Raw genomic sequence first — 25766 nt, 5'->3', positions numbered from 1 at the left:
CACAAAAGTGAATCTCTTATACTTATTTTTCCACATAGTTTCCTTTAGTCACTCATCCTCAAGTGATGGATTAGATTGCTAGGCAGGTTTTACATCACCCACCCACAACATTAGGCCCGATCCACTGGTAACTACACTAGCCTTGAGTGTAAGAGCTTACCGGGTAGCCATAGGCTACATAGACTACTTCCATGGAGGAAAGTGGGTAGTGCAGTGGAAGTGAAATGGGCCACTCTTACTCCTATGCTAGCAAAGATAGTGTTCAAGGAGGCCAGGGGGAAGGAGCTTCTCCTTCTCTGCAGCAAGCATGGAAATTCAATGAGCTAGTGGAGGAGAGACAGAATGTTCCACAATCCCTCCACCAGCCAACTACATTTCTTTGCCAGCCGTGAAGGAAGGAAAGTCCCTTCATCTACAACCAAACGAAGAAATGAAGCATGCTGGCAGTGGAGGGACAGATTTTTCTGTCTGCTTATTTCGTACAAGCTCCGCTGCTTTCTTTAACCAGGTTGCTAACACCACTAACAGCCTGGACTTCCATGTTGCCTGTGGGGAAAGGAGCCTGTCCTTTTCCACAGCCAATACTAAAACACAAGGTACTGGCCTCTTAGTAGGCAAGTGACTTTTGCAGCCTTTTTTCTTGCAAGGCTGAAGGTATACTTCATACATAGTAGCACTTGGGTAGGTAGTTGGGTAGAAGATAATCCAAGTGGACAGACTTTATACAGTGGTACCTCGGTTTTCGAACATAATCTGTTCCAGAAGAGAAGACCACTCGACTTCTAAAACGTTCGAAAACCTAGGTTCAAAGGGTGGTCTGCAAATTCAATAGAGAAAATTGGGGGGGAAACTCAGCGGAAGCCATTCGACTTCCGAGGCGCGTTCGAAAATGGAAGCATTTACCTCCGGGGTTTTGACGTTCGAAAACTGAAACGTTCGACTTTCGAGACATTCGAAAACTGAGGTACCACTGTATATTCAAGTAAGGAGGGTGCCAGACCATAAGTAACCTTCAAGGCAGAATCCTGATAGACTGATTTTGATTTATTACCTTGTCATTACACAAGCATTGAACTTAGGACTCATTTCATACATAAATGTTTCCTTTAAACTTGCCACAGTAAGCATCAAACTTCAACTTGCGTCAGTACTGAACCTTCAAAAATCTATTGTGCTGTGTAAAAACTAAGGCAAGCCATGACAAGATCTGAGTGGGCACAATTTGGATTTCTTCACATAGCATGGGATCAGGTCAGCCATTATACACTGAATCCATTAATTGCTTTCAGAAGATGCATTTTAATACCTCACTAAACCAGTTTTAAGAATGCATTATATTAAAACATAAGCCAGGACTTAATGTGCTGATTGGCATTTTGGAGCCAGAGTTAAGCAGGTATTTAGCTGGGGTCATTTAAATTCACTGCTCTTTTAGCATTTTGTATTTTAATGAGTGGGAAAATGCATTTTTAGCCACACTAAACGTTTGTCTTAGAATGGGATACAAATCACAAAATTAATAATATATATGGCAGGAATATCTAAGAACTGGAAAAACTTTTCATCTCTCTTTTAAGACAGCATTTATTCTGGGAAGTAATTCAAGCAACTCAAGGGCATGCTATTTCAGACAGCAATAGTCCCCAGACTGACACACAGTTTATCATACAAACGTATCACTGCAAAAAATCAAAATGAGCAATATATTCAACTGTACTGTTCAAGACACTTACCGACAGCAAGGAGAGGCTGATACTGTTTTAAGTTTTTTGTGGTGAGAGGTGGGCACATGCGGATAGCAAAGGGAGGCAAAGGGAGTCCTGAAAGAAGCCCTGTTAGCAGGAACTTTAAATGCACTTCTTGCAAACAGTAACTTTTTTGTTGCTCTTCGGTAGAAAGTGTGCCTTGCCCTGATGTACAATATAACAGAAAAAGCAAAATAGATTTCATGATTTGGCCATAAGCAATTACCAATCTCAAAACTGTGAAACACAGCTTTTTGCTTTAGAATACTATAGCAAGCTAAATTAGTTACCAAAGCTGAAGTAAAATGTAGAAGACTGTTATGGCTCACATACTCTTACCTATCATATTATCCAGTGACAGGTCTGGAAGTTTATTCTGAGATGCCCCAACAGGTATTCCACAGAATGAGACTGGCGAGTACAGAGGTGATGCAGTTGAATTGCTGCAGAAAGACAATTACAATAAAACTGAAGAATGGAACGTTCTATCATGCTTTAGCCTGACCGCCAAACAGAATCCAGGATGACCTATGCAGAAAGGTTCCTTTTCTACAAAAAAGAGCATCCTTGATTCTCAGTGGCTGGAATTAACAACTGATTAGTCCCCCACCCTGATGGTATTCCTTCATGAAACAAATGGCATTCATGTCCAGGGGCAAGAGTAAAACACAGCACGTTACTGCGCTGTTGCAATTAATGGCTGGTTTCCCCATTCTGTGTCAACTGAGATCCCTTAGAGTGCCTCATGTACAGATGACATCAACACGCTGCACCTCTCTGCTATATACAAGTTTGTCCTCTGCACAGACATAGCTTGTTGTGATCATGCCTATTTAAATTGATGGAATGATATTGAGGAGCTAACTGAGATCTTTTAAGAATGAGGGAGCTCATTTTATGTCAACACTGATTTTGAAGGTGAGAGAAGACAGCACCACTATTACCAAGAATAATACACGAAACAAGATGACAACCCATGCTGTATCACACAGGTGCAATAAGCCTAATAATTGTGGCCTAATACACACATTAGTATAAATCATATACAAGTCTTGTCAGACGTTATGTATGCCACGTCCCTATTAGCCATAGTCATCTGGCTGCTCATTTTAAATGACAGCTTTGCTGAACAACAACCCTTGTTGTAGATAGTTGTACTAAACAACATGGCTATAAACATTAGAAATGAAGCAGCATTGTCAAGTCCACGGATTCCTTGTATTTAAACTACTAATTAAAAAAATACCCCGAACATTCAGTAAGGTTACCTAGTCCGTTGACTTCGGCCTGAAATGGTGGACTTCAGCTCCCATATCATTACTCTACCATCACTGACTATGAGAGCTGCAGAATTTTCATTCACAGGACAGCACACCATAGTGAAGGGGCGAACGGTCTTGGTAACTCTGATGGCATCACACTGACTTCGTAAGTCATAGACCAGCTCCTGAATGGGGTCAGGTTCTGCAAATGTCAAAACATGAGATATCAGATACGCACAGCTTTCAGTCAAATGTAGCAACCACTGGGCTCTTGTGCTAATTCTGCTGGTTACCACTGTTACATCTATAGTATGATATAAACAGACATTATTTTTAATAATATAGAGGTACACAAAATATTGGGGGATTTGAAACAGAGGCAGGTCAGTGCACTGGAGGATTTACATAATAAAGACATAGTAACTAATTACTAAAAAGACATTTAGAATGTGAGGGTACAGGGTGCATTTGTCACATCTACAGCTTTATGTCTTTCATACCCTGTTCAAGTCTATTTTAATGAATCTGTGCCAGGGGTCACTAACCTATTTCAGTGTGAGTGCTACATATATTGCTGGCCAACGCAGCAATATTTGCCAGTGAAAGGCAAGGCCAAAGTTGGGATTACACTCATCTCCATCTCAGCATTGGGCCAGGTGGAGGGATTTTTATTTGACTTGTGTAATCAAACACCTTCAAGTTATTTACTATACTGGAAATGATACAGCTAGGAAAATTGATGGCCAAAGTTTTAATAAGAATAAATGCAAATTTTGGTTGTAACATTGAATTTGTAACTTCAAATGCTAGATACCTAGTTCAGTAGACTGGAGTAGCTTGCTCACCTGGATCTTCATTTAATGTGCTGTTTATACAACCAACAGATCTGCGAACTCTCAAAGTAATACAGCCATTTTCATGCAGGCAGAACAACCCATCACGCTGAAAACATGGGATTACCTAAAGAAACAAGAACCCCCAAGTTTAATATTATTCTTCACGTTGAAATCATACCCTCCATATTAATAAACCTGCACAAATCACGTAAACAAGAGGAGGACTTGTTACAGATATCTCAAACGTCCTAAAAGTTTGTTGACCCATTATTCACTATGGAATAGGATGGGACTCATTTTTTAAAAGCCTACTATTTTATTAGACAAACAGAACTCTATCAATCCATTTTTCCCAATTGTACACACGCTTGTACATGTCACAGGGTAGTCTGGCAGGTTACTTGCCAAAAAGAAAGGGCTGAAAATGTTAATTATTAATGCTAATAAGTAATTTACTGCTTAGAGTAAATGCACACTTAACATCATATAAAGTTAGAAGGATTACGGGTGATAGAAGGTGTCCTGTCCCCCCACAGTGGGCAATTTCCCTGTAAACAGCAGTGCAAAGTACTGATCTAAATAAGTGCACAAGCAGCACTTCAGATTGCACAACAGGACATTTTCCCCTTCTCCTTGACCCACATACCCCTAAATCTGATCTGAGGCTCCCTCCACCCTTTGGACAGGATTTGGGGGCAGCACAGGGTACACAGAGGGAGCGAAGAAGGGCAAAGTTGCCATTGTACAAGATGAAGTTGTTCCGCTCATGCAATAATTTAGTTTAATACCGCCTAAAGAACTTAATACCGCCTAAAGAACCACACCTTAGAATTTGTATAGAAAACCTTGGGTATATATGTATAGTGAGAACATCCAGTTTAAGAAAACTGCACATCATATGACAACCAGCAGGTACACCACGTCTTTAAACATCAGATGAGAGGCTCTAACCAACCCCCTCTTCAGCTGTTCCCCCACTGATGGAGATACCGAGCACAGAAGAAAGACTGGGGAATGAGATTTAAAAAACTAAAATGTCTGACAGGACACCCAATTACAGGCAGCTTTGCAATGAACAATTTTTCAGACGTCTTGAAAGCTGATTATAGTTATTTATTATTATTTAGTTAAAACAATATTATTGTTTAATTATAATGGGGATTTCAGCTACTCTGTCTTAATAATACACATGAGTGCTTGTATCAATGGAATCATTCAGGTTTTAATTCTTTTCTTAAAATAATAAGCCTCTGATGTCATAATCACATGAAGGTGAATTTTATTTTTTATGAATACATTCAAAATAGCACCATCAGCAGCCATAAATGTGAACCATCCACATAAGTGAGCAAACACACACATTTTAGTTTCGGACAAAAGCTATAAAGCTTGGCATTATTTCTTTTTAGCTCACATAAATAAAATATTCTAAAAGATCAAGGCAGCTCAGATAAGGCTTCAGACATGACTTAGCTGCCTAACCAAGCAGAAACAGATGTTCAAATAAGCTTGTGCCTTTGTTGGAGGAAACTTCTAAACAAGTATAACATGCCATTTCTTTTCACTATGGGGTTGTTTCCACTTTAGTAATTTTCATAATACCACAAAATGAGGTGGATTTTTCTAGCAGACACTAAAGAGCTGAATCATTGGTCATGTCAGACTCTTAATTGTCTCATACCTTACTGCTTTTCACTACACATTGACCGCAAGACTACCGGCATCCAAACTCACAATAAAAACCCAGCAACTGCTTATTGTATTTGTGGGTTTTTATAAAATACACTTTGCAAAGCCTAGCAATGCCTACTTGGAAGTAAGTCCTATCGAGTTCAATGAGGCTTACTCCCAGGTAAGTAGATTCGGATTACAGCCTTATGTTCCATTCTCCATTTTGTCACCCACAATCTTCAACAGTTCACATCAATCAAATTGTCAACAATTATTCTGGAATAGCGCTAGCAAGGAGGAAAAAGTGATCTCAAGGTTATAGCTGTCAGTTGTAATGCCCCTTCAAGGTTAGTTTATTTTTTTAGCAATCAACCTTTGCTTTCATGTTCCTCACTGACTCACAACTTTTGTATTGGATGGTTTTTGCACACATCCAGTGTATCAACAGAAACATCTGTATTCCATAAGGAAACAGAGCAAGTGAGCCAAGGCACTAAGTCTCAATAAAACTTTTGGGAAGAAACAAGCTTATTTAGCACAGGGTTGCATTTAGCCTGCAAATTAAAGTGTTTTGTCTCTTGTGTCATCTACAGCTTTGGACAAATACAGGGCAGAATGGAAATCTAAAGATAAAATGAAAACGAAGGCATGCACAAGGGCAAGATGGATTTATTACCTGGAGGAAAGGCACTCCTGTTCTTTCGATTGCTATCACACCTACTGTCTGGTTTACTTCAAGGTCAAGAATCAAGATTTCTCTTGGGTAGAGTAACAACATGTAGTTTCGCTTGGAAGGCAGGTAGGATAGCTGAAGGCAGTCATTCAGTGTTACTGATTCAGCACTAGACACATCACAAATAAGTCTTATTAAAATACATTTCATTGCAAAGGGACCAGGATTTCAAGTGTTCAAATATCCAAAATGCAATCCATGATCAAATTAAACAGCTATATGTAATCAAGCTTTGCAAACAGCTACCAAGCCCATCTCAGATGCTTCTCTCATCAATAATTGATCATGCAACTATAGAAGCAGCATCTTTCCACGTTCTTAAGAACAGCCGAGCCATTACATTAGTTACTAAGGGAAGCAGTAAGCATTTTTAAAGGGTTTTGCCCGGGCCAAGAAAAAGAGGGTTCTTTCATTAACTGAGCAGACGTATTGGTTGGATAGTGAGAACAAACGTACAGGTTTTATTCAAGTATACACCTAAGTTTTAAGTATAAACCTGAACATGTAAACTGTGACAATTGTACCTTTGGAAACATCATACAGAGCCAGGATCAGTTGCAATTGCAGGTTTAGCTTTTGGAGTAAACCCAGGCTCCCTACATGGGTTTACAACCGCCACCATCACACCCTTTTAGTTTTTAGCTACGATAACCCACCTGTCATGTTCAATGCCCTCTTCTCCCATCCCTGATTACAGAGAACAGCAAAAGAAAAATGGAAATTCACCACCATTAAAAGGTAAAGGTACCCCTGCCCGTACGGGCCAGTCTTGCCAGACTCTAGGGTTGTGCGCTCATCTCACTCTATAGGCCGGGAGCCAGTGCTGTCCGCAGACACTTCCGGGTCACGTGGCCAGCGTGACAAGCTGCATCTGGCGAGCCAGCGCAGCACACGGAACACCGTTTACCTTCCCGCTAGTAAGCGGTCCCTATTTATCTACTTGCACCCGAAGGTGCTTTCGAACTGCTAGGTTGGCAGGCGCTGGGACCGAACGACAGGAGCGCACCCCGCCGCGGGGATTCGAACCGCGACCTTTCGATCGGCAAGTCCTAGGCGCTGAGGCTTTAACCCACAGCGCCACCCGCGTCCCATATTCATACTTACATGTACCCATTTAAAGCAATCTGAGAGGGACATGGAATATGTCTAATCCTAATGAAAGGCTCCAATTCATACAAAGTTAATTATACTTGTCCCACTGAAATCAATGAAACTTGGGTAAGACCCATAATTCTTAAGGGCATGTGCAAGTCATCACCGAAAATACTTATATCATTACGGGGCAACAAAGAAACGGCAGCTGCCCCACTAGTTTCCTTTTTGACAAGGAGGAAATGTAAATAGTTCTAGGCTTTTCATGCCCTTCCAGTTGACACGAGATCACATTTCACAAAGAATTGCAAAATGAGATGCCATCAAGCCTATTGTTCAAAACTTAAAGCTCTCATTAAAGTATTGATCTTACCAACATTAACATGTTGCATTCAGCACTGATTCACAATACAGTCTGATGAATTTGTTAAAACAATTACTGACACATTTAAAGGTATTCAGGATGAGAAACAGCAACAAAGAAGGAAAATTGTGCCATATGGAGCTTAATGTTTAATTGTTTGCAGGAAAAATATCAAAATGCAATAATCAAGTTTAATAGGTGGTAATATTTAAAAAATCAACATAGAGATTACCCCCCCCCCCCACACACATTTACACACCAGTAGACACTTCCAAGACCCACAAAAGAGCACATATTTTAAACAGGGCTTTTTACAGGAGAGCTTTCTAGCAGACTACATAATCAGGAAGTCAATTTTTACCACATTTCCTCCCTGCGATCATTCTCAAATGCCCCACAACCATGTAGAAATACCACCACATGTGAACAAATAGATAAATTCTGAAGCAATTTATATAAACTTATTTTATTTTATGCTACAACAAATACAACCAACCAACTAACCAACAACAAAAATACCCATCCCTCCCTTCAAATGTTCTTATTGCATTACTGAATTTTTTATTCTGGGCAGTTTATAATGACAATTATCATGCACCCTCATTTTTTCATGAGATGATGATTCAGGGTACTGCTTTGTTCAGAATCCAAATCCCTGGAACTTGTCCATGAATTCCAGTGCTTGAAAATGCACACAGTAGTTTATAGTCCATTCAAAGAAAGTATTGAAAGTTCCAACTGGCTTATTTACTGAATATAATGCAGTGGTTTCCAACCTTTTTTTTTGGCCATGCCAGACTTAAGCATCTCTAAAATCCTGACCCCCCCCACCCCCGTGACATATAATTCTTATTATTCAAAAAGTGGACTCCTACTCATGTGGAGAGAGCCTAAAAGGCCATTAACTGTTAATAACTCATTCTCAAATTGCCCCCCTTAAAAATCAAATTGCCCCCCTGTGGGGCATGTGCCCCATGCTGGGAACCACGGATATAATGTCATCTTTGTTCAGAAACAGCCCTACTGGCCAAAACAAACAATAAACTCTATGTAAGACCACCCTCAAATGGCAAAAAGAATATAAAAAACCAAATAACTTATGATTTTCTGCCCTGCAATGGTACTCCAAAATCTGAAAATGAGTTGCCTTCCCTTACCTATTCGTAGAGCTGACCCAATTATCACTTCTTAGAGTAGAAATTTACTCACTGCTTCCCTTTGGGAGGAATCCAATGCTGCACGAGCAGACTTACATTGGTGCATTAGGACTTCGCTCTCCTCTCCTCACCCCACAAGCAGTCTCCAACACGCCCTGAAAATTTGCTCCAAATGATGGCCGGAGCAGATTTCAAGGGTGCACAGGATGGATTGCACAAGCTGGTTGTGCTGGTTGCACAAGCAGAAGTCTGCTCCAGTTGGCAGCAATCTTGTTTCAAAAGTGAAAAAGTAAATAAACTTTTTTGAAGCAAGATAACTTAAGTCACAAAGGGAAAACTGGTAAGTAACCATGTCTACATGGATAAAGGAAATATCTCATTCTGAAAGCCTGATATTTCACAGCCATATATGGCTTGAAACACTGACAGCAATCCCAGGTCTCAAGCACAAAAATGGAATACTGGGCTTACCCTATCCCTATTCTTGATTAGCCAGAACGACATGCCTTGCACTGTAGGTATTATATAGATTTACAGTGGTACCTCGGGTTACATACGCTTCAGGTTACATACACTTCAGGTTACAGACTCCGCTAACCCAGAAATAGTGCTTCAGGTTAAGAACTTTGCTTCAGGTTGAGAACAGAAATCGTGCTCCAGCGGCGCAGCGGCAACAGGAGGCCCCATTAGCTAAAGTGGTGCTTCGGGTTAAGAACAGTTTCAGGTTAAGTACAGACCTCCGGAACAAATTAAGTACTTAACCCGAGGTACCACTGTAGCTATATAGAACAAGTCTTGTGAGCACAGTAGAAAGCTTAAGACTTACCTTGGTTTTTCATTAGTGATGAGAATTTTTACTTTGTCCAGGGCCTTTTTAGCCCCTGCAGCAGATACCAGCTTGTTATGCACAGGACTAGAACGAGGGCTGGAAATGTAAACCTTTTTCCCTGAACTGACAGGAGCCTTGGAAGGAGAGAAGTCCGAAATGAACACTATTCCCTCACTTGTAAGCACTGCACCAAGAAAAGAGACAGTTATTACTGTAAAATATGAGGAGAGATTTGATGGTAGCATTTCACTTTTCAATGTACTTCTGGAATGAAAAGTGGTAACAAATTTTACGAATGCTGAAATACATGGCAAACTGATAAAAGGAACATCCTTGTGGAAAAGAGTGATAGATGATCCATTCTTATTTGAGGCCATAAAAGTTTAACCCTTTAAAAAAAATTATGTAAGGTTACTGGCAGACACAGTTGCCCTTCACTAACTTTCACCTACTTGAGGCTCCTCAACCATATTGTGTTATCCCAAAGCAATCTCCCCAACCAGGCACCTTCAAGGTGTTTTGGACCACAATTCCCATAATCCATAATCTCTGACCACTGGCCATGCTTGCTGAGACTAAGGGGACTTGTAGTACAAGGAATCAGGTTGGAAAATGCTGCCAATTCTTATATGCAACACTTTATATAATAATATGCCCATTCTTGTATGCAACACTTTATATAAGAATATCTCACCCCTACGAAAGCAAATATATATATATATATATATATATATATATATATATATATATATATAATATTCTCATATATATATAAGAATATCTATCTATCTATCTATCTATCTATCTATCTATCTATCTATCTGCATTCCTATACAACTCACCCAAAAGCAAGTTCCAGTGAATTTAATTGGACCATCTTCTGAGTGAACATGCCAAGCTACGTATCTCTTCACATGTAATACACAGAAGCTATTTCCTTGTTTCTAATTATTACACCCCATAGGCATGATAAAGCTGTATTTGCATTGTAATATGAGCTACAATTTCACTCTCCACAACTTTGACTTGATGCAAACTTTGTAATTAACTATGAATTCATGACTTCCCTTCACAATCTTATTTGACCATTCAGATTCATTTCCCCCACAAACTACCTCTAAAATAACACAAGGTTAATGAAACTGTCCAATGTTGTTCACTCTCAGTTCTCATGTTGCACTTTTAAGCCTCTGTGGCACATGTTACAATCTAACAGCAAGATTTTGTATGACAGCAATAATCAGTCCTGTAGAACAGAAAGGTAACATACTTTCCTAAAACAGAACTCACATGTCAAATTTGAAGGATCAAAGGGATCAAACGAAAAAGAAAGGATGTTTTCTGCATAACTTTTCTTCCAGAGTTTTGTGCCAGTATCTGCATTCCATAACACTATGTAATTTGGTGGGTGAACTGCAAGGAGAAGATCTCGAGAGGCATCCTGATTCCACAGCCACTGCATGTCTGTCAAAAAGTAAAAGGAAAGGAAAGATGGAAAGAGAGGGAGAGATGAAAAGTCAGTCAGTCAACCTTGGAACTAAAAATAACATCTCCCCTTTCCATCTTCTAGGTTTCTGAGGCATCAGAATGTGGCATCAATAAAACATAAAGTTAGAGCTCTCGTTATCGATGTAAAAAGTCTGTTTATTAAAGAAAAACTGATACCAGAATTGCTCAGAACACCTTACAAGTAATGAGAACCATACACAGCCAGCACCTCTTTCCTCATACAAACTCATGGTCCCAAGAGCTCACACAACTCAGCCAAGTCCTGCTGGCAACCCTTGCCAATGTATCTCGCCCAAGGACATCCCAGAACATTTGTAATCAGTGACAGAACATGGCACTTGTACATGGGTAGAGCTTGACATCAAAAGAGACTGAAGCTAGTAAAAACCAGCAGTTAAGGACTCCTGAGCCAAACCCACATAAGTGTGCAAGTGTAAATTGCATTTTCCCTTTGTTAACTGGGGAGTCAGGAAGGAGAGGTATGGTAAGAAGATTGGTTTGAAAATAAAAACTGAAAACATAGCTACTGTAACAACATGGTGTTAACACAATATTTTGAGAGATCTGAGCTGGCTTCAAGCAAGCAGCCCATTAGGGTGGAAACGATTGTTTGTTTCCACATGTACACAGAAGACTTGTTATTCTTCAACCAAAGTATTTTGTCCAGCAGAAAATGCAGAAATTTTTCAAGGTGCATTGGAAATATTTTCCCTAGCATGCTTATTTACTTGCATTTAGCAAAGTTTAGCTAAAAATCTTTAAGCTGCCAACGTTACCTAATGCTGTATTAGCAACTTTCATAGTTATGAATTAATTCCAACAGAAAAAATTCTTGATACGGTGACTTTAGTAGTTCAGGCACAGGTGACATCAATGTTGGATTACTTCAAGCTACAATCAGCAATCCAAATTATGCTGTAGTATTCTCCACTGACAGGAGACCCAGACCTAATACAATGCCCTGCTCAGAGATATGCACTGGCTGCCAATGTGTTACTGGGCCAAATTCAAGGTGCTATTTATTAATACATAAATCCACTAACAGTTTGAGACCTGTTTACTTGATCCAGTATATGCCCATTTAAGCACTTAGGTCTGTGAAACTAGCACTTTTGCAGATGCTACATGATGTTTCTTCTGCACTTCCAAGAAAATTGTAAGCCACTTAGAGGTCTTTTGTTCTAGTAAGTGGCTTATAAATGTTAAATGAACAAAAATTTCTGGTGGAATCATTTTAGCCACCCACCCCATGGGCAACAGAGATGAATGAAGACTTGATTAAAGGCAACCAATTAATACACATTCCGTATTTCACAGGTAAGCATGAAAAATGAAATATAAATCCAAAACCTGCCACTAAGTTCAACTGAAGAGAATTCATATTTCAATTGCACTTTTTAAGCAGTAAGTTGTTTCAGCAAATCTTAATCATGAAGTCTTTTTCTTTTTATACAGCTAGGATCACCAAGGCTCAGATCAATAACTGTTCCAGGACAGAATATCTGACATAATGGGTGTAGATTTTATTTCTTTGCCCATCAGCTAGCAATAAAGATCTTCAAATGGCACTTACAAATCTAATAAATCTAAACCTTAGGATTATACTGTAACATCACTTTTCACTAGGAAAGTCCTGAAGCGATTTAAAATAATACCTAAGTCTACACAAAACTAAACTTTACGTCAGAGGTTGCCAACCTTTTGGGACCAGTGGGCACATCTGGAGTTTTGAGAAAATGTTATGGGGTGCCAGCCAGAAAATGGCTGCAGTTGGATATGTTGCATTACACAATTTTGCTGCAATTTGGTGTGTGGCATAATACAAATGGGCTGCCACTTCTAAAACAGAGCAAAAAAGGAGACAGGGCCAAAAAAATGATGTGGGCATCAGCCACTGCCATCAGTGGGAAAAAGTAATCTATATATCATTGTTCTCATTTTAAACTATTCCTTATCTGTGACAGAGGAAGCTAAAATTAATAAGTAAAAATGACATCTAAGAAAAATGAATTCTGAAGAGAATGTGAATAATTATTGGAAGGGAATTACAATGCTTTCATTTTTATGTTGCTAACAATTGAGGAATGCATTAAAGATTACCTTACGTATGTGGGCAGCTTTATAGATAATGAATGTGTCCACAGAGAAACATCAGAACTAAATAACAGCAAAACCTTTTCAGCAATTAAACACCTTAATATTAGATAAAAGTATTCAGCATTGAATAGTTAAGTTATGCATTGTGACCATTTCCTTTTCCACATCATCATCAGAAGCAATCAACACAGATTTCGCGTAACTTCACCAGCTTTTTAGCAATGCAGTAAAGGGGTGGGGGTGGAATCTTTGGGTCATTATGGTACATGAAAAGTTTTATGAGACAACTTGGCAAGCAAACTATCAATTATTCATGAAAACCCATGCTGGAAATTAAATTTCACCAAGATGCTGTGAATTTTACTTCAGGAATAAAAGACATCTATAACTGTGATGATAATGAGGAATGTGGGCAGCATTATACACAGCAGGAGATGCACAGCTTCCTGGAAAGTCGGGAGGGGGAGAGAGAGTGGAGTGCCACAAGAGAACTGAGAGACATTAGAGGGCATTAATGGGGGGCGGGGGCGCGGAATGAGAAAGAAAAAGTTGAATACAGTATTTTCTTTTTGCTCAAGATGCCACAGTCCACAATTTAAAGGGGAATCCCTGTATATTATTACAGTGGTACCTCAGGTTACATACGCTTCAGGTTACAGACTCCACTAACCCAGAAATAGTGCTTCAGGTTAAGAACTTTGCTTCAGGATAAGAAGAGAAATCAGGCTCCGGCGGTGCAGCAGCAGTAGGAGGCCCCATTAGTTAAAGTGGTGATTCAGGTTAAGAACAGTTTCAGGTTAAGAACGGACCTCTGGAACGAATTAAGTACTTAACCCGAGGTACCACTGTACTGCCTTTTACTGAAAGATATTAAATTAGCAGTTAGTGCCATTTGATAATGATACATCTGGCAGGATTACCATAAATACCTTTATTAGATTTTAAACCAAATCTATCTTAGATCAATTACATGATACCAAAAGGCTGAAAAAGAAGATAGAGACGACATGAAGACCTTTTGCAGGGGCTCAGCCACTGAGCTATGACTCTATACAATGTTTCATTTTTGCAAGTTAAAAGGTAAAGGTACCCCTGCCCATACGGGCCAGTCGTGACCGACTCTGGGGTTGCGTGCTCATCTCGCTTAAGAGGCTGGGAGCCAGCGCTGTCCGGAGACACTTCCGGGTCACGTGGCCAGCGTGACGAAGCTGCTCTGGTGAGCCAGCGCAGCACACAGAAATGCCGTTTACCTTCCCGCTATAAAGCAGTACCTATTTATCTACTTGCACTTAGGGGTGCTTTCGAACTGCTAGGTGGGCAGGAGCTGGGACCGAACAACGGGAGCTCACCCCGCCGCGGGGATTCAAACCACCGACCATACGATCGGCAAGTCCTAGGCACTGAGGTTTTACCCACAGCGCCACCTGCGTCCCCCTTTTGCAAGTTAGTCTATATCATTATCAGTCTTCTCCAATATTGCTTCACTGGCATCATCCAGGGAAATATTATAGGTTCATTTCAAGATACCTGTTACTTTTCACATAAAAGATCCCAAATTTCCTCCCCCACCTGCCAGGCATTGTGATGAAGCAAAAAATATGAACAAGTCTGGGTATGCAAGCTTCAGTGATAGTATAGTTTGTTGGTTGTGGATGCAAATCGGCAGTTATACAACCTGTACCACAAGCTGAAATGCAGCTGCTGAACTAATTCACTGTTGCCTAGCGACGGAGTGGCCTTCTCCAGAAACTGAGCTAACAAGTTTAGGGTAGCCTTGAACAATGGGGCATTGTTTGTCATATTTAACAAGGCTGGAAAGTCTGTAGAAGCCCAACTCTGCAGGTTTTAAACCCTTTCCCTATGGCACTAATAGAAATAGATAGGAGCAACAGAACACTGAAATAAACACATTTTTCAAAATGTATAAACCACACAATAAATTGAGGGTCGTTTATATTTATTAGACTTTGTCAGCAGTACGAGACAGTAAGTCAATATTGGACAAATAAACCAAGGGAAGCTGTAAGACCATGGAGAATGTGAGAGGGGGTTGTGGGTACAGAAAACTAAGGGGGGAGATTGTTATGCCCAGAGGAGGTGAGATGAGGAGAGAGTTATGACCTTGAAATGCAAGGATTTACCATTGCATATTAGAGTTGGAAGGGACCTTAGAAATCATCTAATCCCAATTCCCTGCTCAATGTAGGATCTGCACTGCAGGATGCAACCACAGCCTCCATAACAGGTGGCTGTTCCAAGCTTCACTTAAACAAGAGGCCTCAACCTCTTGAGGCAGCCTGCTGCACTGTTAAACCAAATCTTTCTTTTAGAAAGTTTTTACTAATGTTCAACTGAAATCCACTTTCATGCACTTTGCACCCATTAATTGCAGACCTGTGCTCTGGAGCAGCAGATAACAAGCCTGCTCCATCTTCTGCATGAGAGCCCTTCAGATATTTGAAGACCACTATCTTGTCTCCTCTTAAATCTTCCTCTATAATAAACCCACTCAGCTCTTTCAACCATTCCTCACAGGATTCGGTTTCTAAACTTCTCACCATCCTGGGCCTCTGGACTTTCCTAACAGATATACTTACAGTACAATCCTATTCAAAAGTCCCACCAGCAAAGCAAATTAAATGTTTAAAATCAGGTATATGAAATATGTCTTCCACACAAGAAGGAACACACATGCAGAATTACTTGAATGTAAATGGAAGCATACAGATTGACTACTTATTGTTTGTAACCTTCTTCTTTTAGCTAGAAAATCCATTTACAGTGGTACCTCGGGTTAAGAACTTAATTCGTTCTGGAGGTCTGTTCTTAAACTGAAACACTACTTTAGCTAATGGGGCCTCCTGCTGCCACTGCACCACTGGCGTGCAATTTCTGTTCTCATCCTGAACCATCCTTAACCCGAGGTACTATTTCTGGGTTAGCGGAGTCTGTAACCTGAAGCATATGTAACCTGAATCGTATGTAACCCGAGGTACCACTGTATTACTGCACGATGGTGTAACTCACACACACACACACAAGTTTCCTTACCTTGAATGGGTTTTGTGTGCTCTTGTATTTCACAGCGAGCAGCTCCTGTAGCAACATCCCAAACAATGATCTTTCCAGTGGCATCAGCAGAAGCCAAGCGCAAAGAATAAGGTGATCCAATATTGTGGTGGTAGTTTTCCTTAGCCCATTTAACCTAAACGTAGAAAGATAAATAACATTCAGATATATTTGTAACATAAACAGAAGCATGAAATACTATTTTTAACAAATTGCGTTTTTATACTGTATTTTAATGTTATGAACCACCCTGAGATCTACAAATGAAGGCCGGTATATAAATTTAATATAAATAAATAATGGAACTGAAGAAATTAGAACCTGAGACTAATACTAGTATATGCAACTTACAAATCTGTAACATGAGGTTGAATAGTAAGTAATAAATGTATTGGGAAGAGTGAATAAATCCCAAGGCGCAAACAAATCTAATACCACCAATATTCTTATATGGCAATTTGAAATTAACAAATTTCAAATTCACAGCATTGTCTCTGACAGTGAACTCAAGTGGTGAGTGCTGACAGAAATTAAACCAAAGCATGAGGGGGACCACCAAGATGTGGAGAAATACAACAAACTTTTAAAAAAAATAACAAGCACCTCCTCCCACAAGAGCCCCGTGAAGATTGAATATACTCTGTAGCCTCTGAATATACTCTGTAGCCACAAAATGTTGAGTGTTAGGTAAAAAAGAAAAATAAGAGAACTGGACGATAGGAATGAAATATCTTGATTGAAAATAATGGCTCACTGGAACATTGAACATGAACACTTTCTGTCAAGAGGTGTGGTTAGATAGCAATACGCATGTTACTTCTTACAACTGAAACAGCATTATGAAAACAAATGCAATTACTGCCTAAACATGATAGGGTTGCTGTTTGATTATTTTCTCTTACCTGATTTTTACATTAAACGGGTTACAATGTTATTAACTTACCTTGACAACATTAGCTTTGTGCCTTTCCAAAACCTGTAGGGTCTGGGCAGTCTTGGAATCAATAACCAGAACGAGAGAATGGCATCCATATGCAATCAACCCTTGCCAGCCCCTAGAAAATAGTAATCATACTGTCAGACACAGCAACATAATTTTGGTAAGCTGTAGAACAAAAACAAAGCCAAAACATATGAAATGCATGATTAAACTACACTGCTTGGAGACTGGTGTTAAGTGGTATATAAATTAAAGAAATAAATTAGATCCAAAGTTATAGTCACTGAATGTCTCAAACCATCCTCTACTCCAAAAAAAGGGGGGGAAGTGAAAGCAACTCTAGCTGAATCACTAGAGAACTGAAAGAATCTTTTGGCAACCACTCCTACGCATAAAAAGAACCCCCAAATTGTTGTATTTACCAACTGCAGGAGACTTTTCCCTTCAGTTTTCCAGTGAAGGCAAGTCTTGTGCTTTTATTTCTATCCTACCCTAAATCCCTCCGCTCGTGACATCTTAAGTGTTTTACAAACAGCTTTCATTTCCGCTTAATAAGGACAGGCTGCAACAAAACACACCTCTCCTGTATGGGTCTCTACAGCCACAGCAAGCGCTGTAACTCTCCCAGTGTTTTGACTTTACCCCCGAAGGCGTGCTCTTCTGTCGTCTCCCGAAGACAGAAAGATGCCAACCAAACCAATTCAAGTTTCTTCATCCTATACTTAACCCAGTTGCCAAAGCTCACATGCCCATGATGCTGCCTGCTCCCATAATCAAGCACTACACCTGTCATCCTTTTCTTAACCCACACATGGCTGGCACCCGTCTATCTTGGGGGACCTTGGAAAGAGTGTGCCTTCGGCAGAGCAGTCAAACAGTTACATACATGTCAGCCCACACATGTTACATACATGTCAGCCCACACATGTCCCATACAGTGCTTTTTTCTGGGGGGACGCATACCCCTAAACATTTTGTGAATCTAAGTTTAGCCTCATTGAGGAGTAGTATTTCAATATGAGCAGGAAAATGAGAGTACCCCTAAACATTTTTTTTTTGGGGGGGGAAGCACTGGTTCCACCCATAAACACACACACACAGTGCTTTTTTAAAAAAATGTTTAGGGGTACAGTGGTACCTCAGGTTAAGAACTTAATTCGTTCCAGAGGTCCGTTCTTAACCTGAAACTGTTCTTAACCTGGGATACCACTTTAGCTAATGGGGCCTCTCGCTGCCGCCGCATGATTTCTGTTTTTCTCACCCTGAAGCAAAGTTCTTAACCCGAGGTAATATTTCTGGGTTAGCAGAGTCTGTAACCTGAAGTGTCTGTAACCTGAAGCACCTGTAACCTGAGGTACCACTGTACTCTCATATTGACTCAAGAAAATCACCATTTTACAGTTCAAATCAGGAAAAATAAAAACAGTACAGTAAATAGACAAAAGCACAAAGATTCACAAAATGTTTACGGGAATGCTTACCCTGCGTACCCCCAGAAAAAAGCTCTGTATACACACACACACACACACACACACACACACACACTTGCACCATAACCCCATACAGGCTTTAGCAATAGTTTGCGTTATGCAGCTCTTCTTGAAGACTCTATGAACTTCACTCAACTGCCATTAGCAGCTTACACGCCTCAGGGAAACACTAGATCCTTTGCTCCTAAAATCCCCTCTCACATTAGGACCATAAGGCTGGTCGGTCTTAGGCGCCCCTCTCACGCCCATACACTGCGACCCTGTGCACGCCTACTCGCGAGTATGCCTCGCTGAAGTCTACGGAGCTCCAGCATGTGAGATGGGACGGCCACCTCTCTCTCTTTCTCTCTGGTAGCTCGCGCGGAGCTATAACGACCCTCTCTCTGTCCCCCGCCGGCCTGGGTGGCCTGTGCCCGCCTCCTCCCCGGTCCCTCGCCGCTTCCCCCACTCACCAGTCCGCCGCCCCTCGGTTCTGCGGGTTGAGCGCCCCGGTGAGGGTCCGGGCTGACAGCTTGATGTTGACCATGTAGGGCTGCATGGCTGTGAAGGGAACAAGGTGGGGGCGGACCGGTGGGCCAGAGCGGCCGACAGGTCAGGGAAAAGTACCTACGGAGAACTAAGGAAGGAAGCGATCTCCGTTAGATGGCGCACCACCAATCCAGCTCCCCGACTGATCCGGTGTACCCCCTCAGCTGAAGAAGATTGGTTCCGCCCCCCAAATGATAGTTTGGAGTTTGTGTTGGGGGCGAGGGGGAAGGGGATCCTAGGCAAGATTGGGCTGGGCTCCCGGCTGATTCTTTTCCGCGTACTAAGGCAACGGAAACTGCTGTTGCTTAACCCGCCTTCGTTCTCTTTTGAGCATGCTCAGGAGCCTTCAGAGCAGACATTGCCTTTAGTTTCTCGCTTTAGTCACGCGGACGGGATTTCTGCCGTTTATTATTTTACTGCCTTGCGATAGAGCGAGGAGGCAGGGATTGTTCAGAGGAACGAAGGAGATGTAACTAAATCTAGAGCAGGAAAACCAGGTTTATGATTGGCTGCACTACTTCCAAGCAAATGCAATGTTTAATAAAGATCTTAAAGAAAGGGGTTATATAGAAAAAGCGTCTAAATTCCAATTAGAAATAATTGACAATGATGATAAGATAATCTCGAAAATGTATAGAATACTTTTAGAATGGCAAACCAAGGACGAGGAGGTAAAGTCGGTCATGATTAAATGGGCCAGGGACTTCGGTTATAATATACAATTAGAGGATTGGGAAAAGGTGTGGAATGAAAATATGAAATTTACTGCATGTACAGCACTAAAGGAAAACATAATGAAGATGGTGTACAGGTGGTATATTACACCGACAAAACTAGCAAAAATGTATAAGACATGTAACAGGTGCTGGAAATGCAAAGAAAAAGAAGGATCTTTCTTTCACATGTGGTGGGATTGCAGGAAGGTAAGGGGATTTTGGGACTTGATTTATGGAGAATTGAAAAGGATGCTTAAATACTCGTTTGTTAAGAAACCAGAATCCTTCTTGCTAGGAATAACAGGAAGAGAGATAAGAAGACGAGACCACAAACTGTTTCAGTATGCTGTCACAGCGGCAAGAACACTAATGGCCCAGAGGTGGAGACAGGAGGAACTGCCAACTCTACATGAATGGAGGATGATACAGATTATGCGGAACTGGATAAGATGACTGGAAGAATAAGATACCAGAAAGATCAAAAATTCACTGAGGACTGGGAAAAGTTTGCGGAATATCTGGGAACTATATGTGATCAACAAACAACGCTAGTGGGGTTTAAAGAGACTTTGTAATATTCTAAGGTATATTGCAAGACAGAATTAGAGAGGTGAAGGTTAAGGGTAAATCGGCAATAGTATATAGAAAATGCGGGAAAATAAAGAAAATGGATGACTGGGGGAGGTGCTGGTGGAGGCTCAAAAATTGTAAATTTGTAAGCATGGTTGTAACCAATATAAGTAAAAGGAAAATTCAATAAAAACTTAACTGGAAAAATCTAGAGCAGGAAAATGCACGATATTCGCAATTCTAATTTATTTTGGGAGGTTTTTTTTGGCGGAGGGAGGCGTGCCAGTGATGCCAGAAGCAAAAGTGTGTGTAGAAGAACTATGAATGTGACTACTTGGCACTTTAGGCGCTCACAGAACCCTCCCTACCCTTCACTCAAGGTGAACAAGAGGTATTACCTGAATTCAAGGATACAGTATATAGCCAGACAAAAACAGTCAAGGAGGATGCAAAGAAGGGCTGGTGAAGGATGCGACTTAGAGACCAGTGTGCCTGGGGGTGGGTGGCCTGGGGAGAATCCCAAGGGCCAGATAGAGATGCATGATGGGCTGCATTTGGCCCCTAGCCCCGACATTTCTCTTTCCTAGTGTAAGGTAGTTAAGGGTTCTCTGGAACACGGTTTGAAAACCACAGGCTTGCTGCTTGTTGCCTTGAGGTTGTTAGAAAGAAACAAGACAAATTTACCTGACCAAGCTTGGATGAAAACTCTTTCCTTAAGAATAATTTTCTGCTTGGTAACTGGCAGCTTTTTACAGAAGATATCTATTTTTAAGCCTGACAAGCCTTGTGGGACTGAAAAGCATGTTATTTTGTACTTTCTCTGTGATTTGTCCTTCCCAAGTGGGCAGAGGCTGGCTTGGTGCTGTATTGAAGACAAAAGAAGACCAGGCAACTGGGTAGCAAGGAAGTTCCCTGGAAGCACAGATCAGAGAATGTTTCTCCTGCTTCTCTTTTACTCCTGGCTCTGCACCATTCATGCTTTCTATAATTACTTGAGGGTTTTGCTGTTCTGGATAATGCCTTGTGTTGATAAGCTGTTTGCAAAGAGTGATTGCTATTTTCCGCTTTGTTTGGCTTGAATAGACTTGTGAGGTAGCAAGGTGACAGCAATTTTGTAGGATCTGGAGTTGTATAGGTTTTTGTGATACTGTATTGTAATAATTCAGAAATTTAATCCCCTGATGGAAAGAGACAAACACATTTTCCAAGCAATGCTTTGAGAAACAATAGGATACAGTAATTCTGTTTCCCAGTCAATGTGCTGTTATCATAGACACCACCAGATTGATACATCTTTTCTATGTTATTCTTGACACACAGCCCTTTGTGTGTAGGTTACACAACTTTCTGGGAAGATGCATCTTGCATACATATTGTGCAGGGTGACTTTCCTTCCCTGATGCTAACCCTAAAGCTATTAAAGTGGCCTTTCCCAGCCTTGATTCCCCATATGTTGTGGAATCACAAGTTATTATAAGGTGAGCAGAGTCTGTGAAGTGGATATTTTTCATTCCATTTTTAAAAAGACAGCTATAATATTTTGCTATGCCTAGATAGAAGAGGTAGATAGGATTTCAGTCATGTATGAAGTCCTGCCATGTTGCAATTTCTTGCCACCCACAAGAGTTTTACACTTACAGCCCCCCCCCCTTTTTTTAGAGGGGAGTAACAAAGATAAGGCTTCTTGTCCCATTTCCCTGTAGGTACTGGGCAACATTTATTGTGTGACTATCATTAGTGAAAAGTTTCTCCACAGCTGTCACCAGCTGTGGAACTTTAGTTACTGTACATTGAACAGCACCCACACATAAGATGCTGTGCAGCTGCTTATAAAATGGAAATATTACAGTGTCCTGATTCAGATAGCATTCACACATTCAAATTCAATATGTTTTACTTGCATTTTCTACTAGCACTCCAGCATAGTCAGGTTATGCACATGAGCAGCCAACTGACTGCCAATGTATTTGAAGCAATCAATAGTCCAACGGCTACTTCAGAGCTGCCTGTATTTTGCTCTCATCCCATATAATCAAAGAGATCAGTGGTCTTGCTATGATGCAGTGAAACACTCCGGCCATTTTTACCTTTTACCTAACCCATTTGTTTGCAGCCAAGATCTGTTCTGCACAGATACATACCAGTTTTTGGAGGGGAAATGGGCAAGGTATATCCTGCTGCAGTGCAACAGAACATTTCGGGGTGTGGCACCAGAGTACAATCCTACAATTTCACCTACAATCCATAATAAGGGGTACATTTTTACAAGATGCACCAGTGTTCAACAAACCTGCTTCTTAAAAAAAGTAATCAGTCTTTTTGCAATAAGAAAGGTGATGGGAAATGCACTGGAAAATATGGTATAACTGTTGTTGTTGTTTAGTCGTTTAGTTGTGTCCGACTCTTCGTGACCCCATGGACCAGAGCACACCAGGCACTCCTGTCTTCCACTGCCTCCTGCAGTTTGGTCAAACTCATGCTGGTAGCTTCGAGAACACTAGCCAACCATCTCGTCCTCTGTCGTCCCCTTCTCCTTGTGCCCTCCATCTTTCCCAACATCAGGGTCTTTTCCAGGGAGTCTTCTCTTCTCATGAGGTGGCCAAAGTATTGGAGCCTCAGCTTCACAATCTGTCCTTCCAGTGAGCACTCAGGGCTGATTTCCTTAAGAATGGATTGGTTTGATCTTCTTGCAATGGTATAACTAGCCCTTGACTATGATGTAGTGCTCATCCAGACTTCTTGTGCTGCATTTCTAGGCACAGGTCTGTGCTTTAAAGCTCCCTCTGATTGCTTTTTTTGTTGCCTGGTGCTTTCCCCAGAAAAAGTCATTCTTTACTGCTGAATAGCAGCAAACTGCAGTCCTCAGAAAACCCGAATTGCTGTTTGTTCTGATCCAGTGTTAAAGAGCGTGTTTCCTTGGGGAACGTGATGGGAGAAAAGAAAAAGAAAAGATCTCAGACATTGAATTTTAAAGTGCAGACCTGTCCCTGGAAAGTGCAGGACAAAAGGTAAGGTGCCTTCATTATATATCTTTAGGTGCCAGGCAAAAACATTCCTCTTCTCTCAGGTCTTTGGCTAATGAAACAATCTATGACCTTTTAAAATGGGGCCGGGGGGGGGGGATTGTGTTTGTTCATTATTATGTTATATATTTTTGTATTTTTGCATTTTTATATTGGACCCTGTGGTCCTCAGATGAAGAACGGTATAGAAATATAATTAAATAATAATTGTAAAAAATTTCAAATCAGGAGGAGTGCTAAATAAACAGATTGTCTGGAAGTGCCCTGAGGCAGCAGTGCCTGTTCTGTCAGAAACTCCTCAAAGGTTGCCTTTGCTGATTGCCTTTTTTGGGAGCAAGCCAACTGATTTGCAGCATTTTTAATTGAGTGTCACCTTGTAACACCAGCTTACCAGGCTTTAAGCCTTAGAGTTTTAAGGTGAGCTGCTGAGGAGTTTCATCAGGGGAGTGCAAAAATAGTAATTTACAGTAGCTGCTGACAGCAAGGTTAGAGCCAGTGTTATTGCCCTGGTAGATAACTACTACTCACCTCTCTGCAGTTATCAAAGATAATATCAATCCAGTGCCTTTGTGTGTTGTGACTGGCTACTCAGTGATTCAGGGCTATCTTCTGCTAGGTAAAGAGAGAGGCTGAAGGCAAAGGCAAGTGATAATTGAGAGGAGGTTGGACACGAAGAGAAGTGATAATTGAGAGGGAAGGTGGAGAAGGGGGAAATGCTGAATTGGAATTTGTACTCCTATGAAGTTGTCTCTGAGCACCTTGTTTGGTGGTATTAACAAGATGCCCAGCACTATGAAGGACAAGGTGTTGCCTGTGACTATTGCAAGGACCTCAGATACAGGGAGAACACCCCTACATGCTCAGCAAACACAGAGAACATCCACACATGCTGGGCCTCCTTGTGTAAGGAAAATCACAGATCACCAGCTAACTAAGATCTTTTATTTCCTTTTTCTGCAGAATCTCTATGGGAAGGGCATTCCGCAAGATTTGGCTGCTAAGCCTGATGACTCAGTTTTGTGTTGACATCAGATGAGCCTCGCCAACTTGGGAGACAACCAAAGATGCTCTAGATATTCTTCTCAGTGATCGGGGTGGGATAGAAGGGTTCAAGCAGTACTTAACTAAGCTGGTCTGAGCCCAAGTTGTTTAAGGCTTTGCAAAGAAGAAAGTTGAACTTTGCTCGGTAGCCGATAGGCAGTCATTGCAGATGTTTTAATAGTGGTGCCGTATGTCAGCTACTTGCCCCTCTCAGCAGCCACTACATTCTGCACCAGCTGGAGCTTCTAGACCAGACCAAAGGGCACTCTAGAGTGCATTGCAGTAAGCCAGCCTGGAGGATACCAGCACATTGACTACAGTGGCCAGGCTATCCCTGACCAAGAATAGCTGTAGCTGGGGAAGCATGCTAGATTGATAGAAGGCATTGCTATCTGCAGAGGATGCTTAAGTAAGCTGTATCCAGGAGCACCCTCAGGACATAGGACTCAGCCACCCACAGAGCCTCCATCTGATATTTCCTCTCTGACTCTATCCACTTGGGCTTGATGGGGGCGAGCCTGCAGAAGGCCTCTGACCCAAGGCTCTTCGTGGAGGAGCCTTGCTTGCTATTCCAGCCTCTTCCTTGTCTCCACTGAGCTCCTCGGCACACACACACACCCCCCTCACTTTTTGGTTGGTTTGGTCTCAGTGTCAACAAAAGTTTAGACTCCTTATCTCCCTAGACAGGGCTAAGGTGTCAGCAATAATTAGCAATTAAAGGATTTACCTGCACCTGGCCAGCAGGGGGAGCAGAAACACCATAGGTTACTATTGCTGAAAAGGAATGTAGAGGACAATATAATAATAACAAATGTAGGAATTTGAAGTGCCCCAAATTTCCCAGGTACCTGCCAAACACATAGAATATTCTATACTGCTGGTTCCCAATTAGGGGTTTGACTTACGAGTTTGGGATTCATGCCTCATCTTGCCCAACAGGGGAAATAGCTAAGCCAATTGCCACTATGATTAGAATGACAGCTCAGCCTCTGATGATTTAGTTTAGGGCTGGGCGATACTTTCTTTTCAACATCGTGATATATCAGCAGCTAAATACCGGAATATGCTGATATATCACGATGACTGGAATTTAT

General features: G+C 41.2%; 1 protein-coding gene across 1 annotated transcript in view; it reads right to left on the bottom strand.

The window, feature by feature from the left end:
* Window positions 1–19589, bottom strand: part of WDR11 (WD repeat domain 11) — a 52815-nt gene extending 33226 nt beyond the window's left edge. The window contains exons 1-10 of the mRNA XM_028730074.2: window positions 19247–19589; window positions 17308–17419; window positions 16347–16500; window positions 10980–11153; window positions 9687–9873; window positions 6191–6356; window positions 3853–3967; window positions 3014–3209; window positions 2085–2188; window positions 1734–1910 (exon numbers count right to left, since the gene is read on the bottom strand). Of these exons, the coding sequence (XP_028585907.2) occupies window positions 1734–1910; window positions 2085–2188; window positions 3014–3209; window positions 3853–3967; window positions 6191–6356; window positions 9687–9873; window positions 10980–11153; window positions 16347–16500; window positions 17308–17419; window positions 19247–19332 (1471 nt within the window). The 5' untranslated portion in view covers window positions 19333–19589. The remainder of the gene's footprint in view (window positions 1–1733; window positions 1911–2084; window positions 2189–3013; window positions 3210–3852; window positions 3968–6190; window positions 6357–9686; window positions 9874–10979; window positions 11154–16346; window positions 16501–17307; window positions 17420–19246) is intronic.
* Between the last annotated feature and the right edge of the window lie 6177 nt (window positions 19590–25766).

The sequence above is a fragment of the Podarcis muralis genome, chromosome 6 (genome assembly GCF_964188315.1).
Source record: "Podarcis muralis chromosome 6, rPodMur119.hap1.1, whole genome shotgun sequence".
Lineage (NCBI taxonomy): Eukaryota > Metazoa > Chordata > Lepidosauria > Squamata > Lacertidae > Podarcis > Podarcis muralis.
Note: the sequence above shows the minus strand (reverse complement) of the source record. Positions and strands in the feature narration are given on the sequence as shown.